General features: G+C 41.8%; 1 protein-coding gene across 1 annotated transcript in view; it reads left to right on the top strand.

Annotated features, from left to right (window-relative positions):
- The window catches only part of MOB3B (MOB kinase activator 3B), a 50517-nt gene extending 36506 nt beyond the window's left edge, over positions 1 to 14011 (top strand). The window contains exons 2-3 of the mRNA XM_013955398.1: positions 8913 to 9115; positions 13903 to 14011. Coding sequence (XP_013810852.1) covers positions 8913 to 9115; positions 13903 to 13917 — 218 coding nt within the window. The 3' untranslated portion in view covers positions 13918 to 14011. The remainder of the gene's footprint in view (positions 1 to 8912; positions 9116 to 13902) is intronic.
- The last annotated feature ends 1113 nt before the right edge of the window (positions 14012 to 15124 follow it).

The following is a 15124-nucleotide window of genomic DNA, read 5'->3' as shown; positions in this document are numbered from 1 at the left end:
CTTGGTGTCCACCAGCACTCCCAGGTCTTCTTGGCAGAGCTGCTTTCCAGCAGGTCAGCCCCCAACCTGTCCTGGTGCCTGGGGTTATTCCTCCCCAGGTGCAGGACCCTGCACTTGCCTTTGTTGAACTTCATGAGGTTCCTCTCTGCCCATCTCTCCAGCCTGTCCAAGTCTCTTTGAATGGCAGCACAGCCCTCTGGTGTATCAGCCACTCCTCCCAGTTTTGTATCATCAGCAAACTTGCTGAGGGTGCACTCTGTTCCTTCATCCAGGTCATTGATGAAGAAGTTGAACAAGACTGGACCCAGGACTGACCCCTGGGGGACACCGCTAGCTACAGGCCTCCAACTAGACTCTGTGCCACTGATCACAACTCTCTGAGCTCTGCCATTCAGCCAGTTCTCAATCCACCTCACTGTCCACTCATCTAACCCACACTTCCTGAGCTTGTCTATGAGGATGCTATGGGAGACAGTGTCAAAAGCCTTGCTGAAGTCTAGGTAGACAACATCCACTGCTCTCCCCTCATCTACCCAGCCAGTCATTCCATCATAGAAGGCTATCAGATTGGTTAGGCATGATTTCCCCTTCGTGAAGCCATGCTGACTACTCCTGATCACCTTCTTTTCCTCCACATGCTTGGAGATGGCTTCCAGGATGAGCTGCTACATCCCCTTTCCAGGGATGGAGGTGAGGCTGACTGGCCTGTAGTTCCCTGGGTCCTCCTTCTTGCCCTTTTTGAAGACTGGGGTGACATTGGCTTTCTTCCAGTCCTCGGGCACCTCTCCTGTTCTCCATGACCTTTCAAAGATGATGGAGAGTGGCTTAGCAATAATGTCCGCCAGCTCCCTCAGCACTCGTGGGTGCTTCCCATCAGGGCCCATGGATTTGTGGGTGTCAAGTTTGCTTAAATGATCTCTAACCCACTCCTCCTCCACCAAGGGAAAGTCTTCCTCTCTCCAGACTTTCTCTCTTGCCTCCAGGATCTGGGGTTCCTGAGGGCTGGCCTGAGCAGTAAAGACTGAAGCAAAGAAGGCATTCAGTAACTCTGCCTTCTCTGCATCCTTCGTCACCAGGGCACCCACCCCATTCAGCAAAGGGCCCACATTTTCCCTAGTCTTCCTCTTACTGCTGATGTATTTGAAGAAGCCCTTCTAGCTGTCCTTGACATCTCTAGCCAGATTTAATTCCAAACGGGCCTTAGCCTTCCTCGTTGCATCCCTGCATACTCTGACAACATTCCTATATTCCTCCCAAGTGGCCTGTCCCCCTTTCCACTTTCTGTATACTTCCTCCTTCTGTTTGAGTTTTGCCGGGAGCTCCTTGCTCATCCATGCAGGTCTCCTACCTCCTTTGCTTGACTTCCTACTCATAGGGATACACCGCTCTTGAGCCTGGAGGAAGTGATGTTTGAATATTAACCAGCTCTCTTGAACACTCCTTCCTTCTAGGGCCCTCACCCATGGGATTCCTCCAAGTAGCTCCCTGAAGAGGCCAAAGTTTGCTCTCCTGAAGTCCAGGGTTGCGATCCTACTTGGTGCCCTGCTGCCTCCTCGCAGGATCCTCAACTCCTCCATCTCATGGTCACTGCAGCCAAGGCAGCCCCCAACCTTCACATCTTCCACCAGTCCTTCTTTGTTTGTTAGTACAAGGTGCAGCAGCACACCTCTCCTTGTTGGCTCCTCCACCACCTGTGTCAAGAAGTTGTCACCAATGCTCTGCAGGAACCTCCAAGACTGTTTGTGCCTAGCTGTGTTGTCTTTCCAGCAGATATCGGGGTGGTTGAAGTTCTCCCATGAGAACCAGGGCCTGGGATCGTGAGGCTACTTCCAGCTGTCTGTAGAAGGCCTCATCGACTTCCTCATCCTGATCAGGTGGCCTGTAGTAAACACCCACAACAGTGTCACCTCTGTTAGCCTGCCCTTTGATCCTTACCCATAAGCTCTCAACTCGCTCTTCATCCACCCCTAGGCACAGCTCAATACATTCCAGTTGCTCTCTCACATAAAGAGCAACTCCACCACCTCACTTTCCTGGCCTGTCTTTCCTAAAAAGCACGTAGCCATCCATGACAGCACTCCAGTCATGCGAGCTATCCCACCATGTCTCTGTAATGGCAATGAGATCATGGCCCTGCGACCGCACACATATTTCTAGTTCTTCCTGTTTGTTCCCCAAGCTGCGTGCATTGGTGTACAGGCATTTCAGAGAGGTGATGGAGCATGCAGGTTTCCCAGGAGGGGTAAAAGAGGGTCCTCCATAGCCACATCCCATGCGCACTTCCCTGGCTGCATTCACCTGCTGGAGGCATCCTGACTTGAGCAGTCTTTTGCCAACTACCCTGTCACTATAACTCTCCCCTTCCCCCATCTTACCTAGTTTAAAGCCCTCCTTACCAGGTTGGCCAACCTGTTGGCAAAGACCCCGCCTCGTGAGGTGGATCCCATCTCTTGCCATCAGTTGTCGATCTTCAAACAGGGTCCCATGGTCGTAGAAACCAAAACCCTGTTGCCAACACCAGCGGCGCAGCCAGTCGTTAACCTGGAAAGTCCTTCTCCTCTCATCCATCCCCCTCACTGGCAGGATTGAGGAGAAGATGACCTGGGCTCCCAGACCCTTGACCACCATCCCCAGAGCTCTGAAATCCTGCTTGATGGTCTCCAGTTTGCCCTTGGTGTCATTGGCGCCCACATGAACCTTTTACCTGTTTTACTCATCCAAGACCTTTAGTCACCCCCTTTTATCCCACCTATTTTTCTTCTTACCATCTCTTAGTTTCTCTCTCATCACACTATTTTTTTGCATCAGACAAAGAGCAGTTGTTGTTTCAACCAGGACCTCTTTCATCATGGCATTAAAATATCTCTGTGGTTTAAACTAACAGACCATTAGCTTACTTGTAATCACTACATAAGCTGCTCAGCATACTTTTCCATGATACTGTAATCTGAGATATGATTTAAACCAGCTTTGTTAACAGGTAGCAGTAGTAACACTGCTTTTCTAGAGTGATTTGCCTATCTTTCAAGTTCTGATGAAAAGACAAGAGAGGAGGGCCTTGACATTGTCTACTGTTGTCACTTATGTGGAAAATTCAAGGACATAAGGCAACTCATTCGCAGAGCCACTGACCTTGTTAGCACTGTGTGATATGTCTGTCTGATGATGGATCAATTAGGTTTGGATAGATTAGATTTGTCAGTCAGACACAGGAGGAGAATAGCTGTTAGCAAATTAAGACAGTGTAAGGAATGAAGTCTATAACCTGTAGGGAGCTGTGGGAATAAGGCTGTTTTTGAAAAGGGGAAAATTCCTCTGCTTTCCTTAACGTGGAAGAAAAAGCCTTAAAATAAAAATTTTGCCCAATGCATCAGGTAACTTTAGTTTTGGAAGTTGTGCAGATCCCTGTTCATGCTAGAAGTGGCCTTCTCTAAAAAGTAAATAGAAGCAAAAAGGACTAGGGAGTGTGGGGAGGTGAGAGGCAATATGAAACAAAGTGATTGTTCTTTCATGTTTTTATGGTGCTTCTGTTACTAGGGTATAGGTGCAGCTTTTCTGCATGAGGAGGGGAGGGAGCCTCCTCCTTTTAGCCTTCTGTTACCACTGTCAAGTACAGCATATATTCCAGAGTGGCATGGCTATAGTCACGTGTTGTGCAACTGTTTTGCTCTCTTCCAGATTTGCTGTGTCTGCCACTGTACCCATCTATTCCCCACTGAATTGCTTCTGAATTGCACATATAATCCTGAACTAGAGAAGCTTGTGTTGTGTGCCTGGAATGTTTGAGAATTGTTTGCATAACTTGGCATGTACTTAGGACATAATCAGGAGCTCTTTTGAACTCCAGGTTAACAGAAAGGATCCTTCTGTCACTCCCTTGTCACACAGCAGCATTGGGACTTAGCCTGCAGCTGAATTAGGGCCAGTTTTCTCATCCAGAAATACTTTTTTCAACAACTGGCAGCTAGCTCAAAAATTCTACTGTCATCTTTGTATTTCTTTACCTTTTAATAGCTGTAACTCAGCAATTTGTGTTGGTGTTTTTACATTTCTTTTCACTACAGTATCACTCTGCTGATATTTAGACAGTCATCTTCTTGGAAATTTATTTCATTATAAAAAAGAACCCAAAATGTAAATAAATATTTGGACTTTTTTTTTTCTCTTCCAACTGTTTTTTAACTACAAAGTTCCAGGAAAGGAAGTATCAAATTTGAGCTCCATGTCAAATAAGATTTCGAAGGGTTGAAGGCAAAGAAAGTACCCGCTGAGCTGAAGGAATGAGAAAAGACTCTTTAACAAGTCAAGGACATAATTCTAACCCTGTCAGTTCACAGGAATCACCGGTAATGATTACATTCTCTGCTTGATTTACTTATAACAATAGCAGTTGCAGCAGGAACAAAACATTAGGCCAAATTCTGACCTCAGAACGTAAATCTAGAACAAATTCACTATAATTTTTAAATTCTGATAGCATCACCTTGGATTCATCCCACTGTAACAGTAGAATTTTTTAAATGATGGCACTTGGGAACAGTGTTTCTACCATCTTTCCTGTCTAATTTTGAATACAAAGAGCAGCAGCAGTGTATGTTTAAATTAATACTGCAGTCCCCTCCTTATGCTTCATCTGTACATTGAGGTTGACCAGATTTTGAGCCTCATCCATACTGCACTGATAGATTGTCCAGCAGGCTCCCTAGCATTGAAGAATTCTACTCAGATCACTAATTCACTGCACAAGTTATCAATTATTTTCTATGGTAGAAGGAGACACATTTTAGCTATTTAAGACTCCATCTCAGTTTGAAAACAGTTTTGCAAGAAGGAGAGAGTAATCAGAGAGTCATTTGATATGGAAATGGATTTTTCGATGCCCACATGGTAAATCTGTGATAGCAGTGCTGTTTCACTGTTCATTTAAGAGCCAAACTAAATGAAATAGCGATTGCTTTGCAAAGTTGGGGAATTTCCACAATGCCAAACAAAACTACACAGCCCATGTGAAAATTAAATACACATAAGGAGCAGTGGGAATACTGTAAGTTTATGTGCCTTAGGCTGTTTTTCATCAGTTTTTTTTTTCCATGAGTTATTTACATGTCCTCAATTTGAGTGCACAACACATCTAAAAAGCTTTCAGACAGAAGTCTTCATGCACAGCAAGAACAGTGTTCTACACCCTTTGCACTTTTAATACTCATAACCATTGTGTGGGAACATGGGCTTCAAAAAAGTAAAGGATTAATCTCCCTTTATCGGTGTAATTTATTCAGCTTATTCATACTGGAGTATGAGTTCTTCTTTTATTTGCAGAGTGCAGTAACAATCACAAGTCACTCAGCCCAGCAAAGGTGGAGCTGATTATTCTCCATTTTGGGATGTGTCTGATCTGGATCAGAAAATATAGCTCCCTTGAGAATTTATTTCTTAGTTCTGTGAACCAGCATGTAGTAACAAGTCAATATCAGATTATTCCTCTCCTTGCCTCCCTCTTCTTTTAAGGCTTAACAAATTTATTCACTTTATTTTTAAACTTTAGGTTTTGGATAGCCTTTACAAAAATGTAAAGCAGGCTGCTGCTGTAATCATTCCTGAGTTTAGCCACATTCTGCTGGCTGAAACAGGCAGCCAGATCCTCCTGGCTAACAGGCAACTAAATGGGGTTTCTGTTATATTTTTTGACATACTGTATTTATTTTACCCTGGGAAATAACAACAATAATTTGCAATAATCCAGGAGGTTGACTAATTGCATGGAGGTTTGATTCATGTATTCCCAAGACAGCTGCACCTCTTGTTGCTTCCTTTGCTTAGAGATGCCTCAGTTCAAAGCTTGAGCATCTAAACCTCCTCTTCTCTGGCCTTAGATTATTACCTGTTGCACTGAGATCAACTAACTTATAAGAATGAATGTGACAGTGAAAAACAAAAAATTTTTAAGGAGAAATTGTGGTTTGATAGATCCAGATCTCCAGTCCCTGATTTGTGCATCAGGAGGAAGAAGGGCTGCACTGCAGAATTTTAAGGCATCTTTAAAACTGCTTGAAATTACATCAGAAGAATTTGCCACCAATGAACCCAGTACAGACCAGTAAAAATAACGTGTGTAGCCACCTCCCCACTCTGTCCTCAACTCAGTGATGACGAACATAGATGCAGTTCAGGGTTACAATGAGCAACACTCTTCTGTGCAAACAAGCAGTAGGAGAGAATTCTGCCCTCCAGCCTTATCCTGTTTCCACACCTTGTACGTAATGGGTGGTGAACTGAATTTCAATAACTGACTGTATAGTAGTTCTGCCTCTCCCCATAGGCTTCATGACTGCTCAGTAGATGTGTGAGAGAAAGAGCACCGGACTTCCTTGGTGGCTGTGTTTTGCCTTTATTTAATGCACTCAGACTTTTAATCCAAGGTTTACTGCAGCCTGGAATCTGCAAGCGTTCTGTACTCATGAGTTTTGTACTGTGTATATGCTATTATGTCTATAATTTTAAAAGTTGTTTCATTTTACTTTGAGGAAATGTTGAATTCTTCCAGATCACTGACAAAAGATTTGGATTAACTGGGCCTGAACGTAGTTTTTGCTTAGGCCCACTCATAGGCACAGTCAGAATGGGGTACCTCCTAATGGTCTGACCAGTGTCACATCAGGACAAGTCTGAGCACTTGCTATGCTTCCCCACTTGTATGTTGGTAACTTGTGTGTTAATAGACACAGTGGCATTCACATCAGGAGTGGCTGTAGCTGGTAATTACTTGCCCAAATGAAGGGGCATGTTTATGCTGATGGGACCCAAACTGATTACAGCTACAGTGGATAACTTATGTATTCTGTAATCAAAACTCTAATTTCAGTGTGGAAATTCTTATTGTATGTCCTCATATCCACCTGAGTGAAATTGTACCCAATTGTATACAGATCTGCCCTTTTATTCACCAGTATCTTATGAGTATTGAGCAATTCTTAAGAGAAGATTAAGATTTGAAAATCAGAATGCTTGTGAGAATGCTAATTTATTATCTCCATCTTCTTCCTGCAAATAATAAATATTTTTCTTGTTGAGAGCATGATCCAGGCTTCTGGGGATCATGGCACCAGTTAACAGTGAAACTCATAGGAACATTACCTACAATTTGGGATTTTTTGGCTTTGTGAGCCCCTGAGTTACAGTTGTGTCACATTTTCAAGCGCTTTTTCTCCTGCAGTTATTATGGCTAGGAATTTCATTAAATGAAAGTTAAGATCTTCCTCCTTATATCTGAGAAAGCAGCTGGCCCTTTAAGAAAGTACCAAGCAGTTTGAGATTGGTGATGAACTTGAGAGTGTTGGCAATGCTGAAAGTGTAACACAAAGCTACTTTCCTTGCGTTCCACAACTGGTTTGCACCAGACTCTGGTTTTGTGATTTTGTGTGAGTGTCATTGGATCACAGCTAGAGAGATTTGGTGGGCTGAACAAGACACTGTGGGAAAGGGGAACAGTTAATACTGTACTTAATGGGAAGACAGATGGGACAGTTCTCCCAGTTAGGTTGTTTTTAGTTTCTTCCTTGAGCTGCTGGTGAGTGTCCTACATCACCAGATACTTTAAATGGTGCATTTTGTTTTTTAAATGCCATTATTTAATTCTGCTATCACAAATCAACTGGTAGTCAGTATTTCCTCCCTTTTACAAGTATGTGGAATGGAAACAGCTTCTGCCCTGTGAGTCTGGCACTGTGTTTCACAGATCCTAATACATGTGTAAAATGCTTTTTAAGGTAATGCAGACGTACTGCTGGAACAAAGACGTGTGAGGGAGCCTTAGAGTTTCTCATTGAAGCCAAGCAGGATTTTTTATGATGGTGTGAAATGTCATTCTTCTGAACATTCATCTAGTATTGAGTTTTGTTACAGAGCCAACTCGTGTCTTGTTTTGGGATTCTTTAGCAAAGAGGCAGAACAAGGTTAGTTGAGGCAAAGTCATGACCAGTGGCTGACATCTCTGTGAAATGGTAGGCTCAAATCTGCCTAAAACATGAAATACTACCAGAAAATCAGAAGGATAAGCAACAAAACAAAGTGGCAATAGAGTTTCAAGGACAGCCATGAAGTCATCATATCCAGGGCACAATCACAGAAGGAGATGAAGCCTTCTGGTTTTTGTGGAAGCTCAGTGGTGCACAAATGTATGCAATGCCATGCAAGATCAATCTTTAATGAAGTGAGATTTTGAAGGCACTGTTGATGCTACATTGATGGATACTGTTTACTGTGTTGTTTGCTTGCATATGTTTCTTTTGCTGCTGCTTTGGAGTCTCCAGCCACAAAGTGGTTTAACTTCTAAGTTGTGTTGGAATAGCTGTACCTGTGGCTCTACAAGAGCTTTTCTTTTAAAACAGCAATCAAAGAGGTACATATAATTGGGAGGAAGTTATAAGCAAATGGATCTGTCCTTGAATCTGTCTTCTTTCTTAAATTTGACATCATGGAAGTGCCACTGTGAATAACGTGGGCAGGAGACAATCTATCACTTCTAGGAAGGGCTCTGTCTGAAACAGCATGGGGAACAGCCATCTCAGGATGAAAAGCCATTTACTTTAATGAGATAGTGTGCACTGCAGTGAAAATCACATTTCTGAACATTGCAGCACTAGCTGTTCCTCCATTACGTTAGTCAAGGACTAAAAGGACTGGTACCTTTTGGTCTTTAACCATTAAAGTGCTTAAGTATTTTGTTACTTTTAGTGGTGCCAACAGTAAGATAAATGTGCGCATTCAGTGATCTTCTGGATTGGAAAGGAGGCCTAGGAACTCATAACCTACTTTGTAATTACAAAGTGGTGCTTCACTCCATGGTCATTGTCTTGCAGGGCAGGGGAGAGGTGACAGTATAGTTATGACAGTCCTGCCTTCTCTCTTCACAGGTGTTCCCTTTCCAAAGAATTTCCTTCAGATCTGCAAGAAGATACTCTGCCGGCTTTTTCGGGTGTTTGTTCATGTCTACATTCATCACTTTGACCGCATCATCCTTATGGGGGCTGAGGCCCACGTCAATACCTGTTACAAGCACTTTTATTACTTTGTGACAGAGCTCAACCTCATAGACCGCAAAGAGCTAGAGCCTTTGGTAAGTGTGAGGTCTGGGGAAAAGCTCTAGGAAATTTTCCTCCTCCCTCCACTGAGCCTTTCCCACACTTGCTGCAGTGGGTTTCTGCTGGAAAGGGTGGAATTGTTGCCTCTATCCATAAGCCTGTCCCATCTGCTTCAGCATCTCTGAGTCATTCAGCAAGCTTAACAGAAAGAGAAGAGTACAATGTATTTTGTATGGAAAAGTACAGGACAGGAAAGGCTGACATTTGAAAATAGAAGTTCACTTTTCTTCTGCTGCTTCCTCTACTATAGATACGTATAATTTTTCACTGTCTTTTTTCTCTAGTTAGTAACAGCGTGGTACTCACAGCAATGACTTGAATGCATGCGAGACTTGAATGCATGTGAAAGGGACAGTGTATAAGGGTGCACTGGAATATTTTTTTTTTAATCTTAAAGAGGTTGTTTGTGAAAGTATTGAGTGTGATAGATCCAGAGCACACTCTGGATCTAAGTGAGACAGATTAGGTGAGACACAGGTTCAGACAATTAACAGCATAACAAAACTAGACACTTCCCCTTGGTCTGGGATAGATCAAAACTAAACTTCTTGTTTCTAAAAATAAGATTTCAGAAATGGAAACAGATTTGCTATTCCTTGCAAATGCAAATAAAATAAAAGTATAGAAGTAAGGGACGATTCAGAAAGTAGTTTACCAACAAACTTTCACTGTTGCCATTTAGCCAGTTTTAGAAGAGATCAGGGCTATATTTCTGCACAGATCAGAGTTTGGAAAATACTGTGTCCTACAACATATTGCTGAAGTGCTAGAACCAGCAGGATTTTTTTTTTTTTTTTTGAAGTTATTCCACATAAAGGCACATTGCAAAGAGATGTATAGCACAGTTGGTATGAGATGTTTCTGAAAGTGTGGCAAAGTAATGCTGTGGTTATGTCACAAACAACATACAGGGGAGCATATGTCAGAGATGGGAAGAGAGGAGAATTTAAAATATTCTTGCCTCCCTTGGAATACAGAGAGCCTAAAGGTGACTTAATACCACAGTTAGTGGTAAACAGTATTCCTGCACTAAGCAGAGAGACTAAGGATTGGGGCCAGAGTGGTACAGGAGTTAGCCCAGGTCTAGTTGCAGCACAAGTTAGGAATGCATTCCAACTGGTATGGGCACTCCCCTTGCATTCCAGCATTCCCTTCCTTCATAAAATTATTCTTGGTATCATCACAGGACGTGGTATTATGAACTGGGATTCAGGGACTTCCAGAAAACTCTTCTACCTACACTGGGGAGGTTCCAGCTCAGCAAGCTTCTGCCATCTTCCTATCCTCAACTTGGGCATGTGTCAGCAGTATAGAGATGCAGAAAAATGTCTGTATTTTTGTCTTCAGCTAGGCAGGGAGGAGGGAGGGAGTTGCCAAACAAAAGCAGACCTGACAAATAATCTTGAATGTTAATAAAATAGTTGAGGACAACCTGTGCCCTGCCAGGTTCACCATGGAAGGAAATGACCCCACGTTATCTCCCTTAATTAGAAAATGGTCCAAGAGCTGATTAAATAAACAGACTGGCATATGCTTTAATAAGCAGGCAGGCAACTGATTTATCAATTTTTCTTCAAGAAGGGAGAATAACTGAGGAAGCAGGCACTGGATGAATACTATTAGCCTACTAGCAGGACTTAGGCTCTTTGTTAATAATAGATTTTATTGGCCTTCTGCAACCCAATGCAGCAGTTATAAGATCAAATGAGTCAAACAGTTTTTTCCCCCCACTCCTCCTAGGGAGTTACTTAACTTGCATTTGATCAATTAAAGTAGAGGCTGTAGTTTAAAACGCTGCTTATCTTTGCCCCATCCCCAAGGCTGCATTAAATTGACAGATCCATGAGTTTGTAGAGCTATTTTGTGTGAGGAAAAAAAAAAGCTGACACAGTCACTGACTCTGCAGGTGGTCCCAAGGGAAAAAACACATGACCGGTTAGTTAATTTGGGAAAAAAGAGAAAGTGTGAAAACATACCTGCCCTTCTCAACAGTTAACAGGCAGCCAAGACAGTCTGCACCATAGGATCTCTCAGAAGACCTGTAATGCTTGTCTCCATGGGAAGGCTATTAGGAAATAAACTAAGATGTGAATTTACGATGTGGCTTCTGTTTTGTACTGGCTCCCTGTGCAACTGATTTTATTCTCTATTAGCAGCAGTTCACCTTAATTCACTTCTTAGCACCTTTTAGTGGACAAAAACTACCTAGCTGCGTGATGTGTGTTACCTCCATCACACCTTCACCCCACGTAGATGAGCTCTTATACACGGTGCTTTAAACACTTACAAATCCGATCTTGGTTTTAGTTAATATCTAATAATAATATCTAATAAATATCTAATATAATAATATTTAGTTAATATCTTAATATAGCTGCAGAAGCACAGTAATTTACTGTTCAAATGGCAGCCCAGCTATGGGGAGTAATACTGTGCTACTTTATTCTCTTGATCCCTTTTTTCTAACAACGGACATTCATAAAATGTAGGCTCTATAAAACATGCAAAGGCACATTATAAGCATGTCTTGGGTGAAATGGTCTCAATTTAGGGAATTTTACATAATTTATGGCAATTAACACAACCTTTTGATTACTAATTCAGGTATTGAGAAAAAAAGGACAAACAATAAAACACCTGGAGTAGAAACACCCTTCCTCCCCTTTTCCCAGGCTCAGCTTCAGTCAAAAACCTCTTCTCTCCCCATCCTGGTCTTGGCTCTTCTTGTTTTTGCTGTGGGTTACACTAAGTCTCTCCCAATCCCTTTGGTGAGGCGATGGGCCATGCAGGAGGTTGGGAACATGTGCGTAGTGGTTTCTTTCTGCCACTACTTGCTTCTTACTCATTTTCCTCTGCTCTATCATGAGTTATCCATGGGCTGCAGTCCTTCTGGCCCAGCGTGGTTCACCCAAAATCACAGTCCCTCGGGGCTGTCCCTGCCCAACATGGAGCACCTCCTTACCCAAGCAATTTATGCCCAATGCAAAGCATCTTCTCCAAAGTAGGTGTTATAAGCATTAGTTAAATTATATGCAATCTGTTGGTTTAAACCGTGCTTTCTGTTTCCAGTATTGCTGTGGGTTTCCTGACTGTCGCAGTGTAGATTAATAGCTCTCTTCATGAGTTTTCCTATGTTGAGTGTGATAATACTTAGCCTTTGACAAAAGTATTACAATGCTGAATTCAGTACTGTGTAGTACTCTGATACCACCAAATAGAAGTTATAATAAAAGTAGAATTTATTAGTGGTGGTCTTATATGATTGTAACATGAGCCCAAAATTGACATCTTTTGTTTAGGAATGACCTTCAGTAGCAAGCTTGATCCTTGTTATTGGTGTATATAAAAGAAATGGAAGAACCAAACTTCCTGCATAGTTTGATTAGGTCTTTTTTGATTTTCTTTGCTATTGCCTTAGGAATTCCACTGGTGAGAACTGGAAATGTGCAAGCATCACACCATTACACTTTGCAGCTCTATAGAATAGACAAATAGTTTACATTAAGCTAAAAGTCTGTTTAGCTGGACCCTAACCTGCAGACCCAGGTCCTTCTTCCCTTTGTCCCCAGAGTAGATTGGGTGTCTTCAGAACTGCTTTATAGAGCAGCTCATCTCTGTTAAAATATTCTCAATATTTGCAGTCATAAATGCCATCCCCAGTTGTGAAAGGTGTACCTGTTTGTAGTTAAGATATAATTTGACAGCTGTTTTTAATATATTTTACTGGGACAGATCATCCATCAGTCTTGATATTTTTAAGGAATGCAAGCTACTGCATGCAAGACAACATAATCCTTTCCAAGGTTTTGATTTCTTTAGCTCAACTCAGCATAAATAATCCTAAATAGGTTTTTCCCTTAAAGACAGATGAGTACCCTCCTCGATATGCGTAACTCCCCATTACTCTCATCCCATTAAGTAAAGACTAAAGAGCAGGAATAAAGTGCTGCTACAGGTACAGCAGTCCCCACTTAAAGGAATCCAACTTCTGAAAGCGTCTTCTGGCTCTATGCAGAAGCAGATCACAGATGCCATTTCCCCAGCAGTAAAGAATGCAGTTGCAAGAAACATAGTTCCTCTTTCCCATCACTGAATGCTGGGGGTCTTTTTAGCAATAGTTGGTGAGCTCTTTCAGGTTCCCAGCTTGGCATGGTAACTACAGAACCTATTTACTGCTGCACTGCAAGCTCAGCTGCAATAGGCACAGATACTGTCATGAAACCTGAGAATCAATGCAGCTGAAGCAACATCTCCTCCTAAAAGGAAAAAAACAAAATCACTTCTGAAAAGCAAAAAAATTAGTGCCAGAGAGGCATTAAATCAGATAGGGCTTTTTTTTTTCCCCTGGCAGTAAGATGTCTCTCAGAAGCACAAAGAATCCTGCAACTCTACCTTACAGTCAGTCATTAGAGCCTAATGATTCAGAACCTTTAGAGACCTGTGATTGAACATCAGTGCAAAGCGTTTTGTCAGATAGCAGTCGGTGATACAAGGTATGTGATATTGGAAAGTCTGCTCCTAGCTTCTCAATTTTGTTCATGGTGTGTTGCAGTATCTTGTTTTGATTTTTAAATCTGTTCATTTTAGCTGGCCTGCAAATTCACTCTGCCTTGTGCTTGTCAGACTTTTAGTTAAAAAGAAAAAAAGAAAAAACACCCCAAAACATGGTGAGATTTCGATGTTAAATTTGAAGCTCTGAGCATAGTGTAATTCACTTGAAGAATGAGGTTCCTAAAGTGCATTTTTTTTTCTTTCTTTGCAGGAGATATGGGCCTAGCTCCTTTTCTCGCTACTGAACATTACTTGTTTACATAACCTTATGTTGTATCTCCTGAAAAGGAGAGCTAAGACAAAAAAAGATATTTGTTCTTCTTTCTTAGTAAGTCTGTGCAAGGTCACAGAAGGCCTGAGAATGTATGCAGAGTTACAGAATTGTGGGTAGGTCAAGAGTTCCTATTGTGCTAAAGGACTGTGGGAAGTGATGACCAAGGGAGACCCTGCCAAATATGAAGGAATGATTCACATGGTTTGAGTGCATTTGCTTCTCTCATAGTTACCAGGAAGTGTAGAATGCACAGATCTATTGACCAGAGATACCAGTATGTACTATTTTTATGGTTTTTTCTGTTTGACAGACATAGTGTCCTCTGACAGAGCACCAAGCACCTTTTGTGCTTTCTTAAAAATTTCTGAAAGTACATTACAAACCAGTGGCCAGATCCCCAGCAGATTCCTACATATCTTCAGAAGCTACTGATTATAGTGAAATTCTCCAGTGAGGACAGGGGCAAAAGACAATAGAAACTGGTCATCTGCATTGCTTATTCTCCAGATGTCTTTTTTTCTTCCCATGCCTTAGAAAATTTGACCTTTCTTAAAAAATCAGTTGTTATAAATACTTTGCTTTATGAGAACAAAAAGTAATAATTACACTTGGATGAAAAAAAAATAGAGAAGAGTATTATTTAAGTGTGGTGTTATGATATGTATTAAGAATACTGATTTCATTTTGACGCACCGAGATTCAGCTGTGATAGCAAGTGGATGCTATTGGGGTTGGAAGTGGTGGCAGTCAGTGGATCTGAATATATACAAATGGGAAAGCTGGTAACTGCCTCCACCAGGATGGAGTTAATATCCAGGATAACCAAAAATAATGTCGTCTTACCACTCCATTATTGTCAGCATAAAAGCTTCCATTGACTTTACAGTAGCATGACTGGCTTCCAATAGCTTTTTCATCCTATATTTGGAGCTGCTTAAAAATAAGCAGCTAAATTAGGTTTTCCATCTCTACAGAAAACTCTCTTTCCTGAATGGAATTTCAGTGTTTGTCCAGGCAGACTAGTAAGTAAAGGGATGAGTTAACCTCCACCTTAACCTAATCATTGAACTCTATTCAGTTGTTGTTTCTTTCTTTCTTTTTTTTTTCTTCTAGGAAGCAGTATTATATATGAATTGCAAAACACTATGATGGCCTGGGT

Source organism: Apteryx mantelli, chromosome Z (assembly GCF_036417845.1).
Source record: "Apteryx mantelli isolate bAptMan1 chromosome Z, bAptMan1.hap1, whole genome shotgun sequence".
NCBI classification, from domain to species: domain Eukaryota; kingdom Metazoa; phylum Chordata; class Aves; order Apterygiformes; family Apterygidae; genus Apteryx; species Apteryx mantelli.
Note: the sequence above shows the minus strand (reverse complement) of the source record. Positions and strands in the feature narration are given on the sequence as shown.